At 42.3% G+C, this 26,249-nt stretch overlaps 1 protein-coding gene across 2 annotated transcripts in view; it reads left to right on the forward strand.

The window, feature by feature from the left end:
- RAB32 (RAB32, member RAS oncogene family) overlaps positions 1-25,719 on the forward strand; it is a 99,166-nt gene extending 73,447 nt beyond the window's left edge. For both annotated transcript variants that reach the window (XM_040350873.1, XM_040350872.1), the window contains exons 2-3: positions 16,146-16,426; positions 24,471-25,719. In XM_040350873.1, the coding sequence (XP_040206807.1) occupies positions 16,146-16,426; positions 24,471-24,620 (431 nt within the window). In that variant the 3' untranslated portion in view covers positions 24,621-25,719. The remainder of the gene's footprint in view (positions 1-16,145; positions 16,427-24,470) is intronic.
- The last annotated feature ends 530 nt before the right edge of the window (positions 25,720-26,249 follow it).

The following is a 26,249-nucleotide window of genomic DNA, read 5'->3' on the forward strand; positions in this document are numbered from 1 at the left end:
GTTTTAGAGGTTAATCACAAAAACGCACTGCGTCATATGTCTATTTTTTTTATTTTGTCCAGAACTTGCTGATAAAAATGTAACCTGCTTTTGCCAGCTCTACCTTTTTGAAAATGCTAGTTGCCTGATTGTGTTTGTGTGTGTGTTGTTGTTGTTGTGTGTGTTTTTTTTTTATTTTTTTTTATGGTTTCTAAATGGATGGCTGACCTAGAAAAAGTGCAGATGAAGAGCTCTAGCTTTATTCCGGCTTCACTTGAAGTCTGAAGGAGCCAGGCAGTGAGTGAGCATGCATAGGGAGGTAAGCGACAGCAGTGTACACCCCCGCGAAGCCTGAACAGACCTTCCTCTGTTACCCCGAGTGCTGGCCATTATGTTCATGCAAAAGTCCAGTCTGGACAGTAAAGCTGGCCATACATTGATCACATTTTATCCAGTATCTGAACTGTTTGGAATTAAAGCAGTGGGTGGCCCTGCCATCACCTTGCCACCTAATATCCTTCAAATGTAATTGGTCGCAGTAGCTGTTTGGCAATGCCCACTGTGCTCTTTAATAGGATGAGATGTTAGATTTTTTTATTTTTTCCTTTTATTGTTCAGTTCACAGGCTAAGGCCGGCAATAGACAGAGCGCATTTCTTTCCTTCAACCACAGGTTGATGCCCCCATTAACAGTGTTGACAAGGGAATCCCTCCCACTGGGCCATTGTATTTTCCTGGCAGGGGGGAGAATACAGTGACGCATCAACTTGGGTACATTCAACCTGCCCATACATGGTTTGACTCTCGACCGGTTCCCGGCTGAAATTTCAACTGCCTATGGCCAGCTTAATGTGCAGTTCCACCCAAAAGTGGAACTTCCACTTATCTGCTTCAAACCCCCTCTGGTGCCACATTTGGCATTTTTCAGGGGGAGGGGGAATGAGGTACGGGTACCCCCCCACTTCTGGGAGACTGCGCCTCGGCACTGTCCCTCCAAAGTTCGGCCTCCTTTCTCTGCAACCAGGCCAGTTGGAAAGCTCAGCGCATGTGCGGTAGGGAACCGGCTGTGAAGCCGATGGGCTTCACTGCCGGTTTCCCATTACGATGAATGGTAGTGGCAGCACACAAAAGCCGATCCATAAATTAGCTGGGTGCTGACATTATGGGCTCCCTGTACAGACAAGTGTCCATATATTTAAAAGTCAGCAGCTGCAGTATTTGTAGCTGCTGACTTTAAAAAAATATATATAATAATCTTTTGTGGCTACCTCCTAAGCCATGCCACGCTCCCTCACATGCCTAACTACTATAATGGACTGTCACAGTAATTTATACAAGGAGGGAAGTGCAGTCAAACCTCGGCATTGAGGAAGTGCTCATTCTTTACCTGATGAGATTGTCTGTCTGGTGCATAGGATAGTAATAGCACTAAGGTACAGGGCTGTGTTTCAGTTATGTCACTGGATTCCATTGAATTCATTGCCTGCAACAGCTTATAGGCAGCAACATTTTTTTTTTTTTTTGCTGAAGTGACTGTTTACAGGGTATAGAGAGACATAATAGTTAACTAATTCCTTTTAAAAACAGATAAAAAAAATCAATCATATAATGTACATTCAGTTTCGTTTTTGCATGTTTCATGCTTCTGTGATAAATAGAGACAAATAGCCAATACAGGGCAGTGTTTTTTTCCCCCTGAAAATCTGTTTGAGAAACAACTTTGCAAATGTGGCATTAATAATTGCAGCGGCCACTATTTTATTCTCTAGGGCGTCTGTTTTAAAAAATATATAATGCTTGGGGGCGTTCTATGTAACTTTTCTATCCAAAAATGCAGGTTTTAATTTGTGAAAAATGTAAAGAAGTTGCCCTGGACAGCAAGTGGTTAAAGATTACTTTCGAAAGTAGTAAAGTCGCACACTGCGGATCCCTTGCATATGAACACTTTGGGGGTTATTTACCAAAGGCAAATCCACTTTGCACTACAAGTGCAAACAACAAGTACAAAGTGCACTTGGAAGTGCATTCGCTGCAAATCTGAGGGGTAGATCTGAAATGAGGGGAAGCTCTGCTGATTTTATTATCCAATTATGTGCAAGCTAAAATGCTGTTTTTTAATTTCCTTGCGTGTCCCCCCTCGGATCTACAGCGACTGCACTTCAAAGTGCACTTCCAGTGCAATTTCAAGTGAAGTAAGAAATATAAGCTAGTAAATTACCCCCCTTTGTATTGTCTGCAGTGCCAGAAATGGTACACCTCTGCTGTCCTCCCACAAATGCATTTCGCCAGCTACTGGGGTGTAATCGTAGATCCACAGTAGGCATTGAAATGCTTCAATGGAAGGATGTAGGTAGTGTCTCAGTCACTGCAGACAGAATAGGGTTTTTCTGTGCCAGTGGTGTGTGGCTTTACTACTATAATATGGGACCTGGAAGTTACTAGCAGCTGGAGGAGGAGAGGCACAGGACCTCAGTGCAGTTTGAAGAATATGTAAACACTTTAAACTTGAAGTTGTCCAAGGGTGCTATTTTGTGTGGGATCATCTTTTAAGTTGGGCTTAGTTCAGATCTGTGCCTGTGTATTTGCCAGCCCATTCATTTCAATGAGCTGCCTTTCCTGCGAAAAATGCAGAGGGAAAAAAGTCAGGAGCTTTTTACATTTGTGAGACGTTGTGCAGTTTGACACGCGAAAACGCACTGCGGGTGCCAATGAGTTAGGATGCTATTAAAGGGGTTGTAAAGGTAAATAAAAAACAAACGTATCTTTACTTACCTACTCCGTACAATGGAATCATGCCCCCGCTTCCTCGTCACTGGCTCCCCGTGCCCCAGCAAAGCCAGCCTGACCCGGAAGTGAGGGTAGAGAAGAGCTGCAGATGTGCACGGCGCTGGATCGATTGAGGTCTCGGGTAAGTAAAGGGGGGCAGAGGGGTCAGTGCTGATACCTAAACCTTTTAAAGGTAAAAAACGTTAGACTTTATAACCCCTTTAACCACCTCTGGACCGCCCACCGTCGTTTTTACGTCGGTACTTTGAAGAGGAATACTGTTATGGCAGCAGCTAGCTACCATAACCCTGGTATCCTCTTCAAGAGTGGATGGCCGCTTCAAGATAAAAGTGGTCTCTGCGGTGGATTTGCAGCGAGATCACTTTTTATCGGCGGCAGGAGAGGGCCACTCTCCGGTGCCCTCCGCCTTTTACCGGTGCCGCCAGCAGAGGCGATCGTGTTCTGTCCCTTGTTGGGTATGGAGACGAGTGAGGGGGAAGATGGCCCACACCTGTCTCCATATCATTGCAGAGCGGAAGTGACCTCAAAATGGCTCCGGACCGTTCCCGCGGATAAATCCTCTGGTGGGTTTTGATCTGATGGTTGTACTAACCATCAGATCGAAATCCGCGCGGAATCCATCCGCGGTGACGTGTCGCGCCGTTGCCGCGGCGATGTGCGCGACGCTGGAAGGTAAAGACTTCCACGCATACGTCGAATCATTACGACGCATGCGAGGGAGGGGATCGGACGGATTGATCCGGTGAGTCTGTACAGACCACCGCATCAATCCGCTGGACAGGATTCCAGCGGATAGATTTCTTAGCATGCTAAGAAATTTTTATCTGCTGGAAATCCATTGGCCGGAAAAATATCCGCTGGGCCGTACACACCACCGGATCTATCCGCTGGAACTGATCTGCGGATAAATCCCAGCGGATAGATCCGGTGGTGTGTACGAGGCCCTAAAGGGACATTTATTAACTTCTTCTTTTTTTTTTTTTTTCAAATGACATTTAATTTCTTTTTTTATTGCATTTTAGTGTAAATATGAGATCTGAGGTCTTTTTCACCCCAGATCTCATCTTTAAGAGGTCATATCATGCTTTTTTTTTTTTTTCTATTACAAGGGATGTTTACATTCCTTGTAATAGGAATAAAAGTGGCTTAACTTCTCAATTTTTTCTTTTCAGTAGATATAACCTACATTTAGAAATTGGACATCAGTATACCGATAACAGAGTTTTGTGTTCTAATATAGGAGTAACTCGGAAGGAGCGAATCCTAACTCGGCACGTTAAATATTGGGGAAACGATAGGCACATTGCATAACCATAAGGCTGCATTCACATCTAGACGGACGAAATCGCGGCGTTTTGTCGCCGCAAATCGCGGTAAAAATAGCGGCGTTTTGTACCGCGATTTGCGGCGACAAAACGCGGGTATTGTCCGCCTAGATGTGCCCCAAGATGACCCCCTCTATGGAGATAATTGCCATCTCCTAGCCGAACGCTCGAAGACGCCTGAAAAAAAGGTCCGGGACCTTTTTTCACGCCGCAGGCGACAGGCGTCCGGCGTTCGGCGTGGAGATGTGAACCATCTCCATAGAGGGACATGTATTTCCAGCCCTCTGGCGGCAGAGGCGTAGCGCTACAGGCGTAAAAACGCCTAGATGTGAATGGGGTCTTAGGCATGTGTCTGAACCCAGAGCTTGACCCAGATAAATTCGGGAGAGTATGTAGGGTCTCTGGGTGCCGTAGAGGCAAAACCAGACATGGAGAGATCAGGGTGGACCAGGGTAAAACCCTTTACACCCGGCACCCCCATTGGGATCAAGCTGTGCCAGCAAGGGTTCATAACCCCCGAATCCAACCCCCATACCACCACGTGCACATTTTTTTTTTTTTTAAAGAACAGTGTAAAAATGGGGAAAAGAAAATGATCAAATACAAAAATTAAACGCGCTGCATTCCACCGAGCTTGCATGCAGAAGCGAATGCATATGTGAGTAGCGAACACATATAAAAACAGTGTTCAAACCACACATGTGAGGGATTGGTAGAGCGAGAACAATAATTCTAGCTCTAGACCTCCTCTGTAACTCAAAACGTGCAACCTGCAGAATTTTTTACACGTCGCCTATGGAGATTTTTAAGGGTAAAAGTTTGTCGCCATTCCACACAACTTTGAAGTGCGACATGTTGGGTATCAATTTAGCCCAATTTTTTTTTTACATTGAGTAACTCTACTGTTTTTTTTTTTTTTTTTTTTTATATAAAAAAAAAAAAATGATTGTAAAACCGCTGCACAAATATGGTGTGACAAAGTATTGCAACGTCATTTTCTAGCAAAATCTTTTGAACTTGCAATAATGAAAAGCCTGTGAGACTGCTAAAGTGCAGCGCATTTCTCTGTGGGTCGGAAACGCACACAAGAGATGTGAACATGAGGCTAAAGTGGAAAGTGCGGTAGAAATCGCACCATTGGCTTGGTAAATGTATTTCCGTTGAATCATAGTTCATTTACTAATGTAGTGGAGCATGTTTGCTTTTGAAAGTGAATTTGCACTGATCTTGGTAAATGTGAAACAAAGTAAACATTTTCGTTTCAAAGAATACTCAGTCATGTGCATGTAAAATTGAAACCCTTTGTTTCACCTTATTCACAAAAAATAAGTGAAAATTCACTTTGAAAGGTAAAATGTCTGTCTTCCGTTTTAGTAAATCTGGGTAGCTGAGTCTGTCGTGGTTCCTTATTATAATAAACCTAGAGATCCTGTAACCTCAACTGACACCATAATGTTTCATTATAGTAAAGAACAGCTTGGGAAATATTTACCCTCCAATGTGTTGATGGAAGCCATTGTAGTATGGAGCTCTGCAGATAAGCTAGGATTTATTATGACTTGGTGAAGTAAAAATGTTTTCTGTTGACAGTGAATGAGCACAAAGGTTATGGCAAATAAATGCATATTGGTTTGGGTCACAGCCAATCTGTTTTATTGCTTCTTGGCCAAGGATGATTACCAAGTGCTAGCTTGTATGCAGTATGATTGACCTAAATGCCTAATGATCATTCCTCCAAATAGTAGTTATAAGGCGATTTCTGATTGTAGGGAACATTTTTCTCTGCCTTGTCACCAAGATCAGCTGCCGGAGCCCTACAGATTCCAAGTGCAAGTATAACCATGTTCCACATGCTGGTCCATACGCTTGTGAGTGATAAACTTCTAAAGCGCAACACATGCGAACTGAAACGCCTCTGGATTTTTATTTATTTTTTTGGCCCCTTTCACACTTGTACGACCTGAAATTTGGGCGATTTTTGCCATGTCTGTAATCTTGAGGTCTATGGACCCCAAGTCGCGTCAAAGTTGAACCAAAGTACAGATATGAATGGTACTCATTTTATATCTTAATAATTCTGCCTGTCGGCGGTAAAGTGCCGCTATTATTGGCGGCGCTTTACCGTCGTATTTGCGGGGGTATTCGGCCGCTAGCGGTGTGCTTTTAAAAGGGTTCAAAGCACTGCTACAGCAGCGCTTTTTGTTGGTATAGTCGCAGTGCCCATTCATTTCAATGGGCAGGAGCGGTACACGCACCTCTCCAAAGATGCTGCTAGCAAGACTTCTTTTTTTTTTTTTTTTTTTTTAACCGTCCTGCTGGCGCACTGCTCCAGTGTGAAAGCCCTCTGGACTTTCACATTGGAAAGATGGCATCGGCTCTTTCAGGGCGCTTTGCAGGCACTATTTTTAGCATTATAGCGCCTGCAAAGCGCCTCAGTGTGAAAGGGGTCTTTAGGATTTCTCCATTTATGCTATGCAGCGCCAGGGTGGATTTGATTTAAATCGCTAGTAAAAAAAGGCTTGATTTTTAAATCTTAATTTTTAAAACCAACTGTCCTCTGTCTCGCAGCAACTCCTCCACTGACCCGCTGTTCACTCACCAACAGTTCCATTCACCTAAATTCCAGGGTTAAACAAGCTTTGGTGTTCAAATATATTCAAAAACGTAACCCAGGTATTGTTTTCCTGCAAGAATCACACTTGGTAGGATCTAAAACTGTTGGCCCTTCATAGGGCATTTGTGGGCAGAGCATTTCACTCCACGTACTCCAGCTATGCTAGGGGGGTGTCGGTGCTGGTGTCTAAATTTCTATGGTACCAAACCAAGACAGTCAAAACTGACCCCTCTAGGCAGATTTGCCACCCTGGTTCTGGTGCTTGAAAATGGATCATATACTTTTGTGGCAGTGTATATCCCTCCTCTGTTCACGTTGGAGGTGTGGGACAAGATAATATAGGGAGTCCTTCAGGTTGCAGAGAGTACCATCATTCTAGCAGGGGATTTGAATGCAGTGTTATCACCAGGAATAGATTCGGCATGACACCAAAAAATGGCTCCTCTCTAGCGCTATGTGTTAAACCCTATGACCTGGTGGAAGCTTGGAGGTGGTGGAATCCAGATACCAGAGCATTTTCCTGCCACTCCACTGCGTTCGATACTCTTTCCAGGTTAGACATGTGTTTCGTGTCTTCAGAGTTACTACCAAGAATAATGGAGGTGCAATACCTACCTATGCCCTCTTGGACCACTCCCCTTTGATGATCATTATTGAAATACTTGCCTGCTCGGTGGTTTTGCACAGAGCAGCCCCGATCCTCTTCATCTGGGGTACCCTGCCGGCGCTCCGGGCTCTTTCTTTTGTAAGTGCCCCCCATGGAAAGCTGCTTTATATGGGGACACCTGTGCATGCTCGCTCCTGAGCCACCCTGTCTCGATCTATTGACATCGAGCCGGAAGCTCTGCTCGCTCGTGACGGCATTTGATTGGCCGCAATCAATCTTCCCTGGGAGGAGGGAGACAATGGTGTGGGGAGCTGAGGGGGGCTTCTGCACACAATGCATTTTAAGCATTAAGATAAAAATGCCTACCAAGATAAAAAAACCTTATGCCTTTTACAACCATTTTCAAGGCTTTAAAACCACGTTAATGTTTGTGGAATGCTTGATACTTTTAGAGAAGAGAACATGGAAGTTGGTAAACGGTTATGCAATTTCTCTTCCTCTTCACCCAGTTTCACAGGTTGGGTTTATGTTTCCTGTTTTGTATTTCTCAGTAAATTGTGTCCAGTTATTATCTCCAGTTTGAAGTTTTAAAGGAGAAGTCTAGCCTAAGCTTTTTAGGATGTGCTTCTCCTATGGGTAACAGGAGTGCAATTTGTTTTTGCAGTCCTGTGACCCATTTTCAGTGGAGAGCAGTCTAAAGTCCTCTCTCCACGGACGTCACTGGAATCAGTCCAGGCAGCGCGTCATCCCAACTTAGTAAGTCTGGATCCGCCAGCTGCCTGAACTGATGGCAGTGTCAGCCTCTCAGCGAGCCGCTGAGACGGCCTCTTCACACCCCTCCACAGCTCGGCACTCCAATGAGCATGGCGGAGTAGAGCAGGAGAGATTCTGACAGTCAGCAGCTCTCCGCTCGGAGGTGCAAGAACCGAGCCATCAGCGATGTTCGTTGGCTCCGTTCTCAGTGAAGAGGTGGTGGGGGACAGATGCAGCATCAGTCTGATGCTGCATCCACCTAGGTAAGTAAGAATCAGGGGGGGGGGGGACATCCTTTCTCTTTTTAAGGCATGTTTAAGGGTGCCTATCTGACAAGTACCAGGGAAGCACACACAGTCCTGCCTTTTTTTTTTTTCTAAAGTGTTACTAAACCCACAACAGTAAAATCAGTCTGTGTATGCAGTAATGTATTTTGTTATACTCACTTTGGACCAAAAGGGGTTAATCCTCTGCATTGTTTGAAAGGGCTATTTGATCCTGTCTTATCTGACTGTCCGCTTCTTCCACAGTCCCCACCGCTATCTCCTGATGAAACAGAGCCTTGAGGGCAAGGTGTGTGTGTGTGTGTGTGTGTGTGTGTGTGTGTTTTAGGGTGCTTGTGATCGGCACTGTCTAGAGAGAGGGTCAGGTGTCCTGCAGCCTCATAGGACAGTTGGAGGAGAATGAAAGCTCCTCCTACAAGCTTGCTTTAACCAGTTCTCAGCCAGACACTGATAGAAGTCACAAGACTGCTATATACTGATGATGAGAAAAGGTATTTAGCAGTTTAGATTTACTAAAACGATTGCAGTTCTATGAGAGCCAAATGTTACACAGTAATGCCCATTTTCTAGACTAAAAGGATGGGGATTGCCAAACGACATTTTACCAAACCAACAAAAAATCCTATTAATAGGAAGCGGGAATTTTTATTAATGCTCAAAGCGCAGCACTAAAAAAAGGTACAATTCCTTAAAATAAAATACCATTCCTAAGAGATGCTCTGAACCAGTCTAAAGTGGTGCATTTGTGAGATGTATACAACCTACTATAGCAACATTGAAAAGATAAAAATGCTGTTAAAATTACCAGTTGGCCTTTTTTATTCTGTTCGTAAACAAAGCAACCAGGGACCCCCTTCATCTGTGAACCAAATATGAAACTCTCCACAGAACTCAAGTTGGGGAGATGTAGGAGAAAGAAGCACCAGGACAATCCTAGTGCCGCATTATATGGTTTTATTGAAAAACAAAGTTGAAACAATATGAAATGCACTCACATAGTGCTCAGTAGGTGGGGGCTTGACCCATCCAGCATGGCAACAGAACCACAGCCGAATCCCTGGGATGTAGAACCCGCAAGCGCCTCATCAGCGTGGAGTTTAAAGCCTCGAAACACGTGGCAGGGTAACTGTATGGAGTTGATCCGGAGCTGTCATGCTGGGGAGCCGCCTGTAAATTAGGCATTTGCCCAATTTACAGTGAGCAGTGAATGTGTTTCTGATGTATATTGTTGTCTTTATCTCTTGCATGTACGCTGACCTTTCCAAGTGGCTCATGTGATCATAAACACCATGGTGAAAATATTACCTCATAAGTTTACAGAGGATAAATGCATTAGTAAAACAGGCTTTTTTATAAATATATTGCATAAGTCCTGTCACGCCCCATGAAACCTGTACACTGTGTGTTATAAGCGAGAGTGCCCCACCTTTAAGCCGTTTCTGTAATTTCTCTTGCTGGAACTTGTTGAACCTGCACATTTTCATTTATATCGTAATAAGATTGGTTTGAAAGATTGGAACTTTCCAAAAGTTAATGAGCTGCAAACTATTGCATCTAGACTTGGTTTAGCAGCCCTTGTCGGGAGAAGACCATCTTTACCATCTTCCTTCCCACTTCTTTCTTCTTTTTTTTCCAATATGCTCAGTATGTACTTCATGGGTGTTTTCTCTCGTCAATCTTTAAATTGAATAGTGTTTACTACACTGCTTGAGTTTGTCTACACATCGGCTATCCGGATCAGTATTTCCACATCAATAGTTGTGGAGGCTGTATCCAGACCCCACTGTTAGCCAAAAAGCAATCTCCCGGTCCAGAGCCATTGATCAACCTCAGTCTCTAAAGACGAACTCTGGAATTTAGGTTTATGGACTAGCCAAAAATTTGAATGTGACCTTGACTTTCAGGCACATTCTGGCCTTTTTCTGACCTGTGTGTACTGTGTCAGCTGCAGAGCGCCATCCCCCTGTTATCAGAGCTGGTGCAACCCACTTGTTGAGTCTTCAAGTATCCAAGTCTTGAGTTGCACTATATGGCCCTTGAACAAATATACATTTTTCTAACTTTAGGAATTTTTTCTGTGGAACAGTGGGCTTTTCCCAAGTCGTAAAGGAATCTACTGCATTTGAGTCCATTATAAATTTAAGGTGTTTTTTTTTATTTTATTTTTTTTTAAATACATTTTTGTTGAATTTTTTTTTTTTTTTTTTTTTAAGCTGACTCCTGATTTACCACTTTTTTTTGTTTTTTATAATCCAGCGTGCAATAACTATCCCATGGTGTTGCGTTGAAACATCTTCTCATAATCTTCATTCTCAGTTCCCTGTATGTCTATTGCATTATAAAATATTCTCACTTGGCCTTCCCTTTTTTTGTGAAGGTATATGGATATTTCCACCCCTTTCTTAAAAGAAACTTCTCTACCTTTCTTTGTTTCACTTCAAAGTTTTTTTTTTTTTCCTTCCCTCTCTTCCATTTTAGATACTATTCAGAAGGCTGCTAAGTTGTGGATCTTTCCCTGAAGTCAATGGTATGCTACTTTCTTGCCGCTGTTCACTAGTTGGGGCTTGGACAGCTTGTACTTGTCAAACATTTTTCTTCCCCTGCGGCCAAGAATTGGATATCTTCGGTTTTGGTGTGTTTTTTATCTTTCAAACGTTCTTGTTTTGGTGATCCCTGTTCAAATTTTTCTCCTGACTGTTTTCCTTAGGGTGGTTGCATGGGTTCCACATTGTTGTAAGAAGTCCATCATTATTTCAGAATAGTGGCCTCCCCTTAGTGATTTTACTATATATATATATATATATATATATATATATATATATATATATATATATATATATATATATATATATATATATATATATATATATATATATATATATACATTTTTACCCCTTTTTATCATCTAGCCTTGTTCAGGTATAGATACTTGTTCATTTGGTAAGATTTTCCCATCATTTTAATTGAGATTTGCCCACCCTTAGACCTGTTTCACACTGGGGTGGTTTTCAGGCGCTGGAAATGGCCTATGCTAAACGCCTGAAAATCGCCTCCCATTCATTGAACTGTGACTTTTCACATGGGCGGTGTGCTTGTGGGATGTTAAAGTCCTGCAAGCAGCATCTTTGGGGCAGTTTGGAATGCCTGTATTTAGCGCTCCCAAAATGCCCTGCCCATTGGAATGAATGGGCAGTGCTTCGGAAGCGCTGCAACACGGGAGTTTTTAACCACTTGGGGGTTAAAAGTGCTGATTAAACAGGGTTGAAGCGCTGATGCACTAATATAAATACCAAGATTGGATTCTGTTCCTGATTCCACTCATTGTGGTTTAATAATATTGTGGTTTTGGCCCATTTACAAGACTATTTTATATTAGTTTGGTACACTCACTACCAGATTTACTTGGATGTTTATGTTCTCTTGTTTTCTGTGGGTTTTTTCTCACAATCTAAAAACCTAGTGGAAGCTTAACGAACTTCTAAATAAATTAGAAGTTGTGGTGTAATGGTCGAGCAAGGCCCAAAAGGTGAGGTCCAAAAGAGCTGGCTAGAGATCTCAAGTGTGGCTCGCAATGTCATTTGGGGCAAAAAAGGGAAGGGAGACTGGGGAGCCCTTGATAGTTTAGGTTGATGATTCACGGGGGGGGGGGGGGGGAATCCACAGTGAGAGGAACAGAAAGGAGACAAATGACTTACAGATGTTTAGGCTGCTGTCATCCAAAAAAAAAAAGTGAAACCGCACAACCTTCTGAGTTTGTGAAGGGAGAAAACCCTTTTCCCCACAGGGAAGAGGTGGTCGCTCTCATCTTCGGGTTCCCATCCTCTTTGCGATTCCGTAGCGGCTGCGAGTAGTGGTGCAACGGATCGCCATTGATCCGAACGGAAGATATTGATCCGGACCACACATGTAATCCGCAGATTGATTTCTGAAGAAAAAAAAGTTGTGCGCATGTTCAGTCTACACACAGCGTGGTCATGGTGAGCGGAGGAATGGAGGAGCTTGAACGCCCCACGTCATTTAAATACCATGTATGGGAGCATTTTGTCAAATATTATGATGAAGGAAAGAGGTTAGTGGATAAAACCGTGACGGTGTGTAGGCACTGTGGCACAAGAAAGCCATATGACAGTGGAAACACATCAAGCATGGCCACGCATTTGAAGCGACATCACCCCGGTGTTTCACTGACAGGAGTGAAAACGAAAGCTGCTCAACAACAGCTTATCACCGCAGCATTTAACCACTTAAGGACCGCCTCCTGCAGATATACGTCGGCAGAATGGCACTGCTGGGCACAAACATGTGCCTGTACGTCCTCTTTAAGTGCCCAGCCGTGGGCGCGCGCTCCGATCGCCGCCGGAGTCCCGCCATCGGTCCCCGGGTCCTCGCTCGATTCACAGTGTCCCTGTGTGCCGCCGATCTCCATTCCCTGCGACGTTACGACGCACGGGAGTGGAGAACGGCGCCAAATTCAAAAACGTAAACAAACACATTACATACAGTTTACTGTAATCTTATAGATTACAGTACTGTATGTAAAAAATACACACCCCCCTTGTCCCTAGTGGTCTGCCCAGTGTCCTACATGTACTTTTATGTAATAAAAACTGTTTTTTTTTTTTCTGCCTGCAAACTGTAGATTGTCCATAGCAACCAAAAGTGTCCCTTTATGTTAAAAATGGTTTTAGATCAGCTAGAAAACAGCGATAATAAATTATAATCACTTGCAGAATTGTGCGATAGCGATTTGTGGGGAAATTCGTCATAAAAAAATAAAAGTAATGACGGCGACAATTCTGCAACTGAGCAAATTTCAGTGATTTTGAGTTAATTACATTATTGAATAATTTTTATTATAATTATATTATTTGTTATAATTATTTATTATATTATTTATAATTTTGTTTTTAAAAATTTTTTATACCTGGGATGCCTACAAGACTATTGTTTGGTCAGATTTAAGTGAGTTATTCCTAAAAATTACAGGTCTACAGTATAAAACGCCAAATTTCCTTGCAAATAATGGTACCGCTTTCAGCACCTTTTTTCTGAAAGAATCTTACCGCCAGGGAGGTTAAACGCATGCTGAAAGTGCTTGAGCCACGTTACGTTTTTTTTTTTTTTTTCTTTGCTGATCCGAAAAATTATCTGATCCGTGACTCTGATCCGAGAAACGATCCTAATCGTAAGTTTTTTGATCCGTTGCACCCCTAGCTGCGAGACATGTATGCAAAAGGAATCTGCGTACTTTTTCTGCATATACTAATGGCAATTGTTTGGTGTTTCTTTAGGGTGCTGATAAATAAATGAGAGCATTAATTGAAATCAATCTGTAAAAGGGGGTATATCCCTAATAGTTAACTTGTGTTCAAGTTTAGGAGATGGGAGAGAGTGACTCAAGCATGTGTGTATTTTCTATGACTTCTACGGCCTAATTGTGTAGTTTTAGGTAACCATTTTTGGAGACTTTTTTTTTTTTTTCCTCCTATAATCCAACACTTAATTGTCAAAAGAACCTTGTCCCCTCACCTTTTCAATGCGTTTAATTTTGAGGAAGAAAATTACTCTTGTTCTGTAGAGGATTATCATAACTTCTTGTACTCGGTCCTTCCGAGCTATGCGCTAAATGGATTAAAACTTGCTATTTAACTTCTGAGCATTGACTAGAATTGCACACATTTCTAAAATATTATTCCAGTTAATTACGGTAATTTAAAAAATGTTTGGAAGTTTTGCTGCATTGGTTTTCTGCTAATTTGTAGTAAAAGGAAGCAACATTGTCTGTCTCCATACTATGGAAACTGTTTTTTTTTTTTTTTTTCTAATTTAAAATAATTGCACTGTTGAACAGCACACTTTTCTGGTCTGCAGCGAGCTAGGTGCCTGGCCTTGAGCCTCTGCATCCACCACAAAGACTTGTGTCCAAGGGGAACATAAAGATGGGCTAAAGGGTGGGAGCCAAACTTAAATTGCAAACTATCATCCGTTTTAGCAGCATGACACGTAGTAGAACCCATATAAGGAGTTTCAAAGTAGAGACCGTGGAGTCCACAAGATCCCTGAACCATGAGAAATGGTTACAAAGCACTATGCCTGATAGGCTAGATCACCTGCTGCTTCTAGTTTATAGAGAAAAGTATTCTGCAAGAATAAGTGTAACATGCAATATACAGCAGCACCACCGCCTTGATCTCAAGAACGTTAACCCACAGGCTCCCTGCTGCCTTACGGTGGCAAGGTCACAGACTGCATTATCCCTTTCTGCTCCAGCAGTGGTTTGTGGCTACCAATAATGGGCAGCACAGTGGCTAAGTGGTTAGCACTTCTGCCTATCGGTACTAGAGTCGTTGGTTTGAATCTCAGCCACAGCATTACTCGCCGGGGGTTTGCATGTTCTCCCTGTGCCTGCATAGGTTTCCTCAGGGTAGTCTGGTATTCTCCCACATTCCAAAGACATGCTGGTAGGTTAAATTACTCCTAAGTATGTATGAATTGATGGCGCTATAAAGGTACCCGTAATAAAATAATTTTGCATCTTTAGTCTGGGGAAATCATAAGTGCAAGAGCAGCTGTCCTGCAGGTTTTGCCAACTTACAATCCACTAAGTTCCTGGCTGGCCTTCTGTGACCCACCTAAGGGACCTGACACCTATAGTCTGAACCTCTGCTTGAGTCAAAATGCTCCTCTAACTCAGGGGTGCCCAACCTTTTTGAAGGGTGAGGGCCTATTAAGCGATTTGGTAACCGGTCGCAGGCCACATTGAGTGGAGTGGCATGACAACGGGTCCATGTCCACTGTGCATGTGCAACGCTCAGAACGGAAGTGGTAAGCAGCGGGTGCAGTGCATCTGTGGCTTTCCTGTGGGTTAGATGCACTTCACCATAGACTTCTATTCTATCCTGCAGGTGTGGGGTACAATTTCTGAAAGAGCACCAAACCCACAGATAACAGAAGTCTATGGCACTGCACCTGTGAATCAGTTTGAAATCAGCCCACTAACCACTGCAGAACAGATATACCCATATATACACTATGCTTTTAGTAATTAACTTGCCTTTAATAACAGTCTTACATTCTGATATCGCTGGCTGGTGCTGTTCCTTGCAGAGTGCATTTGGTATCACTCCGCCTGTGACAGAAGGCAGCGCTATACAGGAAGCATTGGCTTATGCGGCTCTGTTATATAGACGCTTGCTTCCTCAACCACCTACCTCATTTCACATCCCTGATGCTCTGGGATGGTAGGTTGGCAACCCGTGATCTGGGCTTGCCGACCGGCCATCCGAGATTAGGAGGTCGTGGGCCACATCGGAGCATTCCGCAGGCCACTGGTTGGGCATGCCTGCTCGAACACCTTCAGGTGTAGCTCCCCCCTCAGTATTGTGCAGGGAGGTGTTCTCTGAAAACCATGTCTAAATTTATGGGGAAAGCTGGCTTGGAGTGCATGGGTGGCAAACAGGATCTCACGCACTCAAGTCCAAATCGTGATTCTCTGTGGCAGCATCTGCCAGCTATGGATGAGGAGGCATGTACTCTATCCTTATTAAAGGAATTGGTACAGGCTCAGTGCTCATTTTGGTTCTTACCAATGCAGTTTGGACACTTGGACATGGAGCGCCTGTATTGGCTGTTTTTATGGATCTGGGTATTCTTAAGAGTCCCTAGCCTATTAGTTACCAGTACCCTCCACTTCTGCACCCACACAGTAAAAATATGACGTTTTCTATGTGTATACACAAACTATTTGCCTGGATTTTTTTCTTTCAATCAATTAAGAAATATGTATTTTTCTTTTAGGTCAAGAGCGGTTTGGAAATATGACCAGAGTATACTACAAAGAGGCTGTTGGTGCCTTTGTGGTGTTTGATGTTACCAGAGTATCCACTTTTGAAGCCATTACGAAGTGGAAATCTGACCTGGATAGCAAAGTTTATCTTCCAAGTGGTGGACCCATACCTGCTGTTCTTCTCGCCAACAAGTGTGATCAAAGAAAGGAGAACAGTATGCCAAGCTCTTCCCAGCTTGATAACTTCTGTAAAGAAAATGGTTTTGTTTCGTGGTATGAAACGTCTGCAAAGGTAATATCGCACATCAGAAAACCACTTTTTGTATATATCTGTAGAATGCAGCTCCAGTGACATTATTTAAATGGTATGGGAAAGGATTAGAACACCTGTCGGGTTTTCAGTTTTTTTGAGTTCCTGCTGTGGAGATTTACTATCTTTTCCTGTCCCAATAATATTGGTCATTGGGAAGGGAAGTGTTCAAAAGAGACAGCGGTATAAAAATGTTTCTAGTTTTTTGGGGAATCTGTCCAATTTTTTTTGCATAGATTTCATTTACATCCTTTACCAGTGCCCAGTACAGTAATTGAGAAACCTGGTCAATGGGCATACCAAGACTGTTAGAACAGATTATTAACTTTTCCCTACTGAATTTAAAAATGTAGTGGTACTAAAATTCCTATACCTACCTTTTCTTTAAAGACTAAGTAAACCCGGATGGGTTTTACTTCCTCTTTTTGTTCCCTGCAAAGTAAAAGCAATAATGTATGTGCAACCTACCTGTAAATGAAGCCCACAATGTCCCTGCTGGTGTCCGCGTCCATCTTCACCCCTCCTTTGGGGCTCTGTGGCTGGCCGGAGTCGTGCGACGTCACTCCCGCACATGCAATCGTGCCCTTTCTCCAGTGCGTATGCAGGTTTTTAGGAGATATTTCGAATACGTACAGTCCAACGTCCCTTGTAGCATTTTCCACCCCACTTCTTTCGAGTGCTGGACAGCGGCCGTCTTTTTTGGGGGCACATGCCGTCATGACGGCATGTGCAGGAGTTCAGGTTTCCCCGTTTACTTGCACTGATCATCGGTGCAGAAGAAACATTTACTTATTTGCAAAAATACATTTTTATTCCACCAAAAGAAGGCGCTCTCTCAAAAAATAAGAATTTTCACATGGATGCAATGCTGCATGACCATGCAATTGTCATTCAAAGTGCAACAGAGCTGAAAATTTGGCCTGGTCAGGAAGGGGTTGAAAGTGCCCAGTATTGAAGTGGTTAATACAAACTTAACACACTAAGGCCCCTTTCACATGGGGCGGATCAGTAATGATCCGCCCCGTGAACCTCTGCTTGCTCAGCGGGGATCGCTCCATTGATCCCTGCTGAGCCAGTGGATGACAAGGCTGCCATGTCTTTTCTCCGCACTCCCCTATGGGGGGGAACGGATGAACACGGACCGTCTGTCCGTGTTCATCCAATCCGCCAGACGGATGGAAGAGTAGGTTTTTCCTCCGTCACACTTTGGTGGAGCGGGTCGGATGTCAGCGGGCATGTCACCGCTGACATCCGCGGCTCCATAGAGGAGCACAGAGTGCCCGTTCAGGTCCGCAAAAAAACTGTCAGGCGGACCTGAACGAGCCGCCCGTGTGAAAGGGCTAACCCTTCCCCACTCTATCCAAAACTTAAAGGTTTTGTAAACAATAAAAAAAAAAGCACTACCTACAACTCGTAGTGAGTATATACAATTTCATGCTAGTGCCAAACACAAGTGACAGGCAATTCGTAAATGAATGTACACAGGAGAAAAACTAGGGGGTCAAGTGGAATGCTTTGTACAAATGGCAGTGAGTGATTGTCATCCTAAAACAGGAGTAAAAAAAGTTGTTGCTGTCATACAAAATCTGTGAAGTAGGTATGTCTGTTACTATCCATGAAGAGCTCCACCAAAAGTCTGGTCTGCTTTAATGGGGCCTTGAATCTGGCACTGGGTTTACATTTCTGCTCCAACGGGGGGATACAGCTAGATAACGGGACACACACTTATCCCGGAGAGAGTCTACGCTATTAGTGGAGATTCTGATTTTATTTTATTTTATTTTTTATTATTTCTATCCAAATTTTTTTTCCCCCTATAAAGTGCTGTTCACATAATGTTCAGCCCTCCGTCATATAGGTTCTAATTAAAGTAAATAATGTGTAGTTTTTTGAAAGTATGTTTCCAAATAATTGAACACGTTTTGTCCCTTGCGTTTTTTTTTGTTTTTTTTTATTATTATTTATTATCTGTATTGTGAAAATGTATGTATTTTGCTTGAATTCTGAATATTATCAGGTTGCTGACAACCACAATCCTGCTGGCAACCACCAATTTAGCATTCCAGAAATTGCCCGGCAAAAAAGTAGACCCACGGGTTAACGGTTTTAAGGAATGTAAACACTGGCTGAGACACTGCATAAATATTTGTGTACAAATAAAGACTGAATGTCTACTACTGAATGATTTACAGAATATAATTGTATTAAATGCTAAACCTTTTGCAGCCTGGTGGGTGAATTATTCAAAAGAATGCTGTAATATAATGAAAGCAAGCATTCTGAATAGGTGAAACGCGTCAAATAATTCATGCAAGGCAAAGGGGTTCTTTTAGTCACTTTTTGTAAAAAAAAAAAAAAAAAAAATAGATTTTCGACAACCAGTCCAGGGATCCAGCACTGTCCTCACCTGGGCCAGTTCTTCACCGATCTTATGGTCCCCAGTGTTGACTGTGGGAAGCCAGCTGTGACTACCTGCAGCTTCACAGCTGGCTCTCTGAATTTTCCCACAGCCTCCTGGGACCTGTGACGTGCCCCAGGAGGTTAGAGGGAGGGGGGGGGTGAACATCTGCAGGGATCACCTAGGCCAGGGGTAGGCAGCCTTGCCCCTCCAGCTGTGGTGAAACTACAAATCCCATCATGCCTCTGCCCCTAGGAGTCATGTCTGTGATTGTCAGGGTCTTGCAATGTCTCATGGGGTTTGTAGTTTCAAAACAGCTGGAGGGCTGAGGTTGCCTACCCCTGACCTAGGCGATTTCCAGCAGAAGTAGGAGCAGATACCTTCAAAAAATGGTTACCTTCTCCCCCCTCCAAACTGTGAATTTCATTATTGGCAGAGGGGGAGAAGCAGAACCTCCTTTTTCAGTGAAGCTCCGCTTTGAGACACTTCATATTAAATTTTTTTTTTTTTTTTTGTGGATCCCTATCAGATGGCTAATTCTTTTCAGTAGCAGAGATCAAATGACTATGAGACCAATTTCGTACATGTGGACAGCAATACAGCTTGCAGCAGTATTTTTCTTCAAGAAGCTATTCAGCCCACAGTGCAATGAAAAAGTATTCATACCCCTTGAAATGTTTCACTTTTTGTCATGTTGCAATCGTAAATGTATTTTATTGGCATTTTATGTGATGGACCAACACAAAGTGGCACATAATTGAAGCGTCTCAAAGCAGAGAACTGGTTTGATATCTGATGTACATTCTGATATCAAAATAACTGGTGTTCAATTTTTTTTACAAATCTCTGAAAAGTGTGGTTTGTATTTGTATTCATATTTGTATTCAGATCCCCTTTCTCGAATACCCCTAACTAAAATCTAGTGGAACCAATTGCCTTCAGAAGTCACCTAATTAGTAAATGGAGTCCACCTGTGTGTAATTTAATCTCTGTATAAATACAGCTGTTCTGTGACGCCCTCAGAGGTTTGTTAGCAAACCTTGGTGAACAAACAGCATCATTAAGGCCATGGAACACACCAGCCAGCTCTGGGATAAAGTTGTGGTGAAGTTTTTTAACCACTTCCATACAGGGCACTTGCGCACCTTCCTGCCCAAGCCAATTTTCAGCTTTCAGCACCGTCGCACTTTGAATGGCACACACATGTCTATATAGGGCCCCACAGTTAACAATGCTTGTCAGAGCACAAACCAAGCCATGAAGTCCAAGAAATTGTAGACCTCCAGATAGGATTGTATCAAGGCACAGATCTGGGAAAGGGTACAGAAATCTTTCTGCAGCGGTCCCAATGAGCACAGTGGCTTCCATCATTCGTAAATGCAAGAAGTTTGGAACCACCAGGACTCCTCCTAGAGTTGACCATCCTGCCAAACTGAGTGATCAGGGGAGAATGGCCTTAGTCAGGGAGGAGACCAAGAACCCGATCACTCTGACAGAGCTCCAGTGTTTCTCTGTGGAGAGAGGAGCACCTTCCAGGAGAACAACCATCTCTGCAGCACTCCACCAATCAGACATGTATGGTAGAGTGGCCAGATGAAAGCCTTCAGTAAAAGGCACATAACGGCCCACCTGGAGTTTGCCCAAAGGGCAACTGAAGGTCTCTCAGACCATGAGAAACCATTCTCTGGTCTGATGAAACAAAAATTGCACTGTTTGGACAGAATGTCAAGCATCATGTCTTGAGGAATCCAGACGCTGCTCATCACATGGCCAATAACATCCCTACAGTGAAGCACGGTGGTGGCAGCATCATGCTGTATGGATGTTTTTCAGTGGCAGGAACTGGAAGACTAGATAGGCTCGAGGGAAAGATGAATGCAGCTATGTACAGAGAAAATATTGATGAAACCTGCTCCAGCGCACTCTGGACCTCCAGACTGGGATGAAGGTTCATTTTCCAACAGGACAATGACCCCAAGCACACAGGCACAATAACAAGAGTGGCTATGTGACAACTCTGTGAATGTCCAAACTTGAACCTGATTAAACATCTCTGGTGAGATTTGAAAATGGCTGTGCACCGATGCCCCCCATCCAACCCGAAGGAGCTTGAGAGGTCCCTCAAAGAAGAATGGGATAAACTGCCCAAAAATAGGTGTGCTAAGCTTGTATGTAATGTAGCATCATACTCAAAACTAATTGAGGCTGATTGGTTCCAAAGGTTCTTCAACAAAGTATTGAACAAAGGCATTAAATACTTACACTATATTACTAAAATGATTGGGACACTTGTCTTTACACACACATGAACTTTAATGGCATCTCAGTCTTGGTCTGTAGGGTTCAATATTGAGTTAACCGACCCTTTTGTAGCTATAACAGCTTCAACTCTTCTTGGAAGGCTGTCCACAAGTTTTAGGAGTGTCTATGTGAGTGTTTGTTTGACCGTTCTTCCAGAAGCATTTGTGAGGTCAGGCACTAATGTGGATGAGAAGGCCTGGCTCGCAGTCTCCGATCTAATTCATCCCAAAAGTGTTTATCGGTATAGGCCAGAACTCTGTGCAGGCCAGTCCCCCTACCCTAAACTCGCTCATCAATGTCTTTTAGTGCACCTTCGTTTTGTGTGTAAAGGCAGGTGTCCCAATACTTTTGGTAATTTAGCGTGTGTGTGTGTGTGTGTGTGTGTGTGTGTGTGTTTTTTTTTATTTTTTTTTATTATAAATTTTGCAAAGGTTGCAAACATTTTTTTTTTTTTTATGTTGTCATTATGGGGTATTTTGTAACATTTTGAGGAAAATAATGCATTTAATCCATTTTGGAATGGGCCTGGCAAATGCTTTCTCTGTTTCGGACAGAATCGCACTTGGGGTGCAATTTACAACCACCCAGTTTCTGCCTGGGACAAAACCTACTTTGGTCTTTGGGTATTGCAGCTAAATAGGTTTTACTTCTATCCATCAAAATATTTGCAAGGATCTTGATGTCCAAATTTAGTAAACTCTGACACCAGATAGGATATTTCCCTTCTTTGGGTAAGACTATCGCATGGGCCGCCAGAGCATCTCTGCCCTTCCCTATCAAAGAATTAAAATATGAAGTCATATAAGTAAGAAGACATCAAAATATTTTAGAAAATACACCTTGGTAAAATTCTCTCAGGCTAGGTGGAGTAATTGCGTGTTCCCGAAATTCCACTAGGTGAGATAACCTGTTAGAAATTCCTCCTATAGCCTGACCCAGTCACTGGGGATAGTTTTATTTCAGATCTCAGTTTATCGAACGGCTTTTATTTTCTGTTTCAAATTTCCCTATTCTTACATTATACAAGGAATAAATAAAACTATTTTGCATTGGCGTTATAGTGTTTTTCGGGGCAAGAAACCCAGGGGATAGCCAGTAGCTCACTGGGGTGTATGGGCTGGGAAGGCTCTGTATGAGAGCAAACACAGCATGTGCCTCAATAAGTTGTGATCCTGGTAATCGGCCGAGCATATAAAAGGAAAGGGTGAAAAATGCCTCTGCAGTAATTACTAGGGACCATGCAGCTAATAGATGAGGGAACTTTTATTTGCGGATGTCACCAGCTTGCTAATTCCGCACATGCTCATGGGAATCTGAGTGTACCACGGCATTCATTTTAACTAACAGACGATGAGACTGCTATGGGTCACATCAAACTACACCCGCTGCTGACCAACAACGTGGCCTCATCCCTGATCCAAATCCAACAGATTTACAGGTGGGAAAGCTACAGCCAGTTTACACACAAGTCCACACTGCTTCCAGGCTGGGTAAATGGACCTGTTGGTCCATGCACTATACTCCTATGCTTTGTCTTTTTGTACTGCAGTGAACACTGGTCACACTGAGAACAAGATCCCATGCTATACGCTGGACTGATATCTTAACCACTGTTAGTGTTTATTATATATCATTTTACTGCATCACTACTTCCCTTCTGTGGAAAACTTTGGACTTGGGATACGTACTTGCTCTACATATGCCACGATGGTGCCTGGAGTTACTATCCACAGTGGTTATAGGAAAAACTTGGAGAGACTCATCTGCTCACTCCGCTGTCAAAAGAAAATATCCGGGCAGTCTGACAAGTTTTTAACGGGAAACATTGTAACTAACACTTCCTTCTTGGATCAAAGGGCTACAACTTGTGTGTAAATGCAGGAAGTTTAACCACTTAAAGTCTAAATCTTTTTCTGACACTTGTTTCTTAAGGGCTCTTTCACACGGAGCGGACCGTTTCTGGGTCCGCTCCGTGTGTCTCCATCGGCTCAGCGGGAATCCCCGCTGAGCTGTCGGCGGATAGGGCGGTCCCCGCACACAGTGCAGAGACCGCCCTGTCTCAGCTCCGCTCTGCCCTATGGGGAACCGGATGCAGACGGACCGTATTAGTATTTTAAAAAGTAAACACAGTTGATCATAAATGACTTCAGCCAAACACTAACCATTAATGAAATTATTATTTTTAAATTTTTATTTTTCATTCATAATCTCTGAAAAATGGCCAAGAAATCAATTCTGCCAGGGTAAACTTATGAGCACAACTGTATCCCTCTGGCATTGTAAGTTATTACTTTAGGATCCAGCAATTGGTAAATATAATAAAATGCAAATCATTTGCGTACCAACTGCCACCCAAGAAATAACATTGCAACAATACAACACACAGCAAAAAACATACACAAAAAAAATATTTTACTAAAGTGATCTAAAACATGTCCATCCCTCCAGAATGGGTTGAACTGAGGCTCTCAAATAAGACCACAGCTCTTAAGGGTTCTAGCCTCCCAACCAATGGGCACAAACGTAATAGAGGGAGTGTGTGGGTAACCATTCCCCTTTTTTTTTCTTTTTTTAACTCTACTTCTCCCAACACACTTCTCATCTGTAATCAAAGCGATATACAAAACTACCCGACAAAAAATAATGAAACCTAGCAATTGTATATAACGGAGTTCTTTCCACCAGTTCTAATGCCACAAGGAGGTTTGCATCACAAAGAGATTCCTGAGCAGTCAAATTTAAAATGTATTAAATTGTTTTAATGTCGTTTTTAACTGTGTTTTTATACTTTTATACACCTTGGGGGTTTGGAAACTAAATGATGGGATACTGGACCTCCTGAATGATTTAACAATTAAAATGTAAATAGGATTTTCTGTGTTTTTATTGAGCCTGAAATAAATTTAAAGGAATGGACTTGATGTGTTGAATGACTTGTTAGTTGTTGGGATAACTGCACTTCAATTGCAGGCTTTGATTTGCAAAAAAGCTAAATCGTTTGTTTGTGTATATGCGTGTGTGTGTAAAATATATATTTTTATTTTTTATATATAATTTTCCCCCTTTTTTATAGCAATGGTAAAAAAAAAGTTGTATGCTGATAAATAAGACTGGTGATTCCAGTAGTCTGGAGAAGGGGGGATGGTAATGTACTTTTTGGGGAAGGGGTGTTGCTGTATTCGTAAAAACATAAAAATATAACTAAAGGCATATTAGATATACAATCCCCTGTTTTTAACGCCATTAATTGACCACCTAATTTGTTGAATGTTTTTGACCACTTGTGTTTTTTCTTTTGAAACTTATTTATAATCCACTATATTGCAGGACAATGTTAACATTGATGACGCTGCTCGATGCTTGGTTGAAAATATTCTTCAAAATTTCAAGAACTTCCATGTAGAGGAGGATGACGACAGCACTGTACAGCTTGAAAATGAGCCTTTGACAGCCGAAAGTAAATCATTATGCTGCTAACCCTTAAAATACCACAAGGAGATAAACAGACTGCTGCAAAAAGCTGCTTCTACAGATGTCTTTACATCACCTCATGTACAACGTGTACAGCGATAACTGAGTTTACAGCATTGGCCTACTATTTGTAAAAAATCAGTTTTCAGTGTTTATATTGTAAATAGCAAACGGCCATGAATAGAACAATTCATGTACCATACCTGTCACGCATAGGCAGATTGTATAACTAGGGATGTCTGTAAAATGCCACACTTGTTCTGTCCTCCTTCCCCTTCCCCCTTTTTTTTTTTTTCTTCTTTACTAAAGGTAAATCCATTGTGCACTTGGATTTGCACTGCAGGTGCACTTAAAAGTGCAAATTCTCAAGTCTTGAGGGGAAGCTCTGATTTCTTTCATCTAATCATGTGCAAGCAAAAATGTTCTTTATTTTCCTTGAATGCCCCCCCTCAGATCTAATGCAACTGCACTTCCAAGTGCACATGGATTAGGAAATCAACCCCACAGTGTGTTGCATTTTCTTTTGACATTTGTAAAAACATGTATGTTACCTTGTTACATGCTCCATGGAATAAGGGACCATATCTATGCATGTTTGTACTCTTAATTGTACTATTACGTTTTGTTTGGTTCTGATTGATCTCAAACTTCTGGATGGACTAAATTGTGCAGCAAGATTTGGAAGCCTTGTTATATGGCTCTCACATGTTTGTGTAACGTATCGGAACTTTTTTGAAGAGTCCTGTCACGCCACTTTGACTCTGGTCTTTTTCACCATTCGGTGACTTGTAGGACATTTTAAGAAACTGCCATCATAACAGCTCAAGTAGTATGTGAGAATTTGAACCACATGTACAGAGTTGTCCATGCATAGCTATAACTGAACGTATTGCCTTATTGGCAGAATTTTGGAAATGTGCAGTTGTGTCTAATCTGTTTATGCCAAAGTATCCTTTATTTTATTTTTTATTTTTTTTATGTTAGATTTCCATTGTGGCTTACTAACAGAACTTTAAGCAGTTAAACACATTTTTTTTAAATGTGCTTCCATTTTCTTAGGTCCAAGAATGTGCAAAAATGAATTAAACATTTTTTCCACCTGTCATTCTTTCGTCAAGTATCATGTTTTCTATTCTTTCAAATTGTAATGGCATCTTAGTTATGGTTTAAGTGGCCCTTTACATATATGTAAAGTACTATAGCACAAGTTCAGGCCGTGTTTCCCCTTATGTCCTTGTGGCTTCTACTAATCTGTTTTTTTTTTTTTTTTTTTTTTTTTTTTAACCTATGCTCCTTCCCCAGACTGGGCAGTCCTTAATGATGGAAAGAACTGGCATTGATGTAATATAATTTAAAGGGTGTCATAGTGATGACTAAATGTCCTCTGTCTGTTATGTGAAGCTGGGCATTAATAAACCTAGAATAATTACAATATCTCTTGGCCAAGAAGGGATACTCTGCATACATATTAAAGGGGCTATAGCGGCCAGAGCTTAAGTTAACGGTTAGTTGGGTTTCAAACCTGCCTAAAGCTGAAGATTCTTCTGCTTATTTCAGAATTTACATTGAAACTTTACTGTTTCAAAAGTAAAACAAACTTGCAACAGACATCTCCTACCCCTCTTCTCGCATAGC

Source organism: Rana temporaria, chromosome 4, assembly GCF_905171775.1.
Source record: "Rana temporaria chromosome 4, aRanTem1.1, whole genome shotgun sequence".
In the NCBI taxonomy this organism is placed as follows: domain Eukaryota; kingdom Metazoa; phylum Chordata; class Amphibia; order Anura; family Ranidae; genus Rana; species Rana temporaria.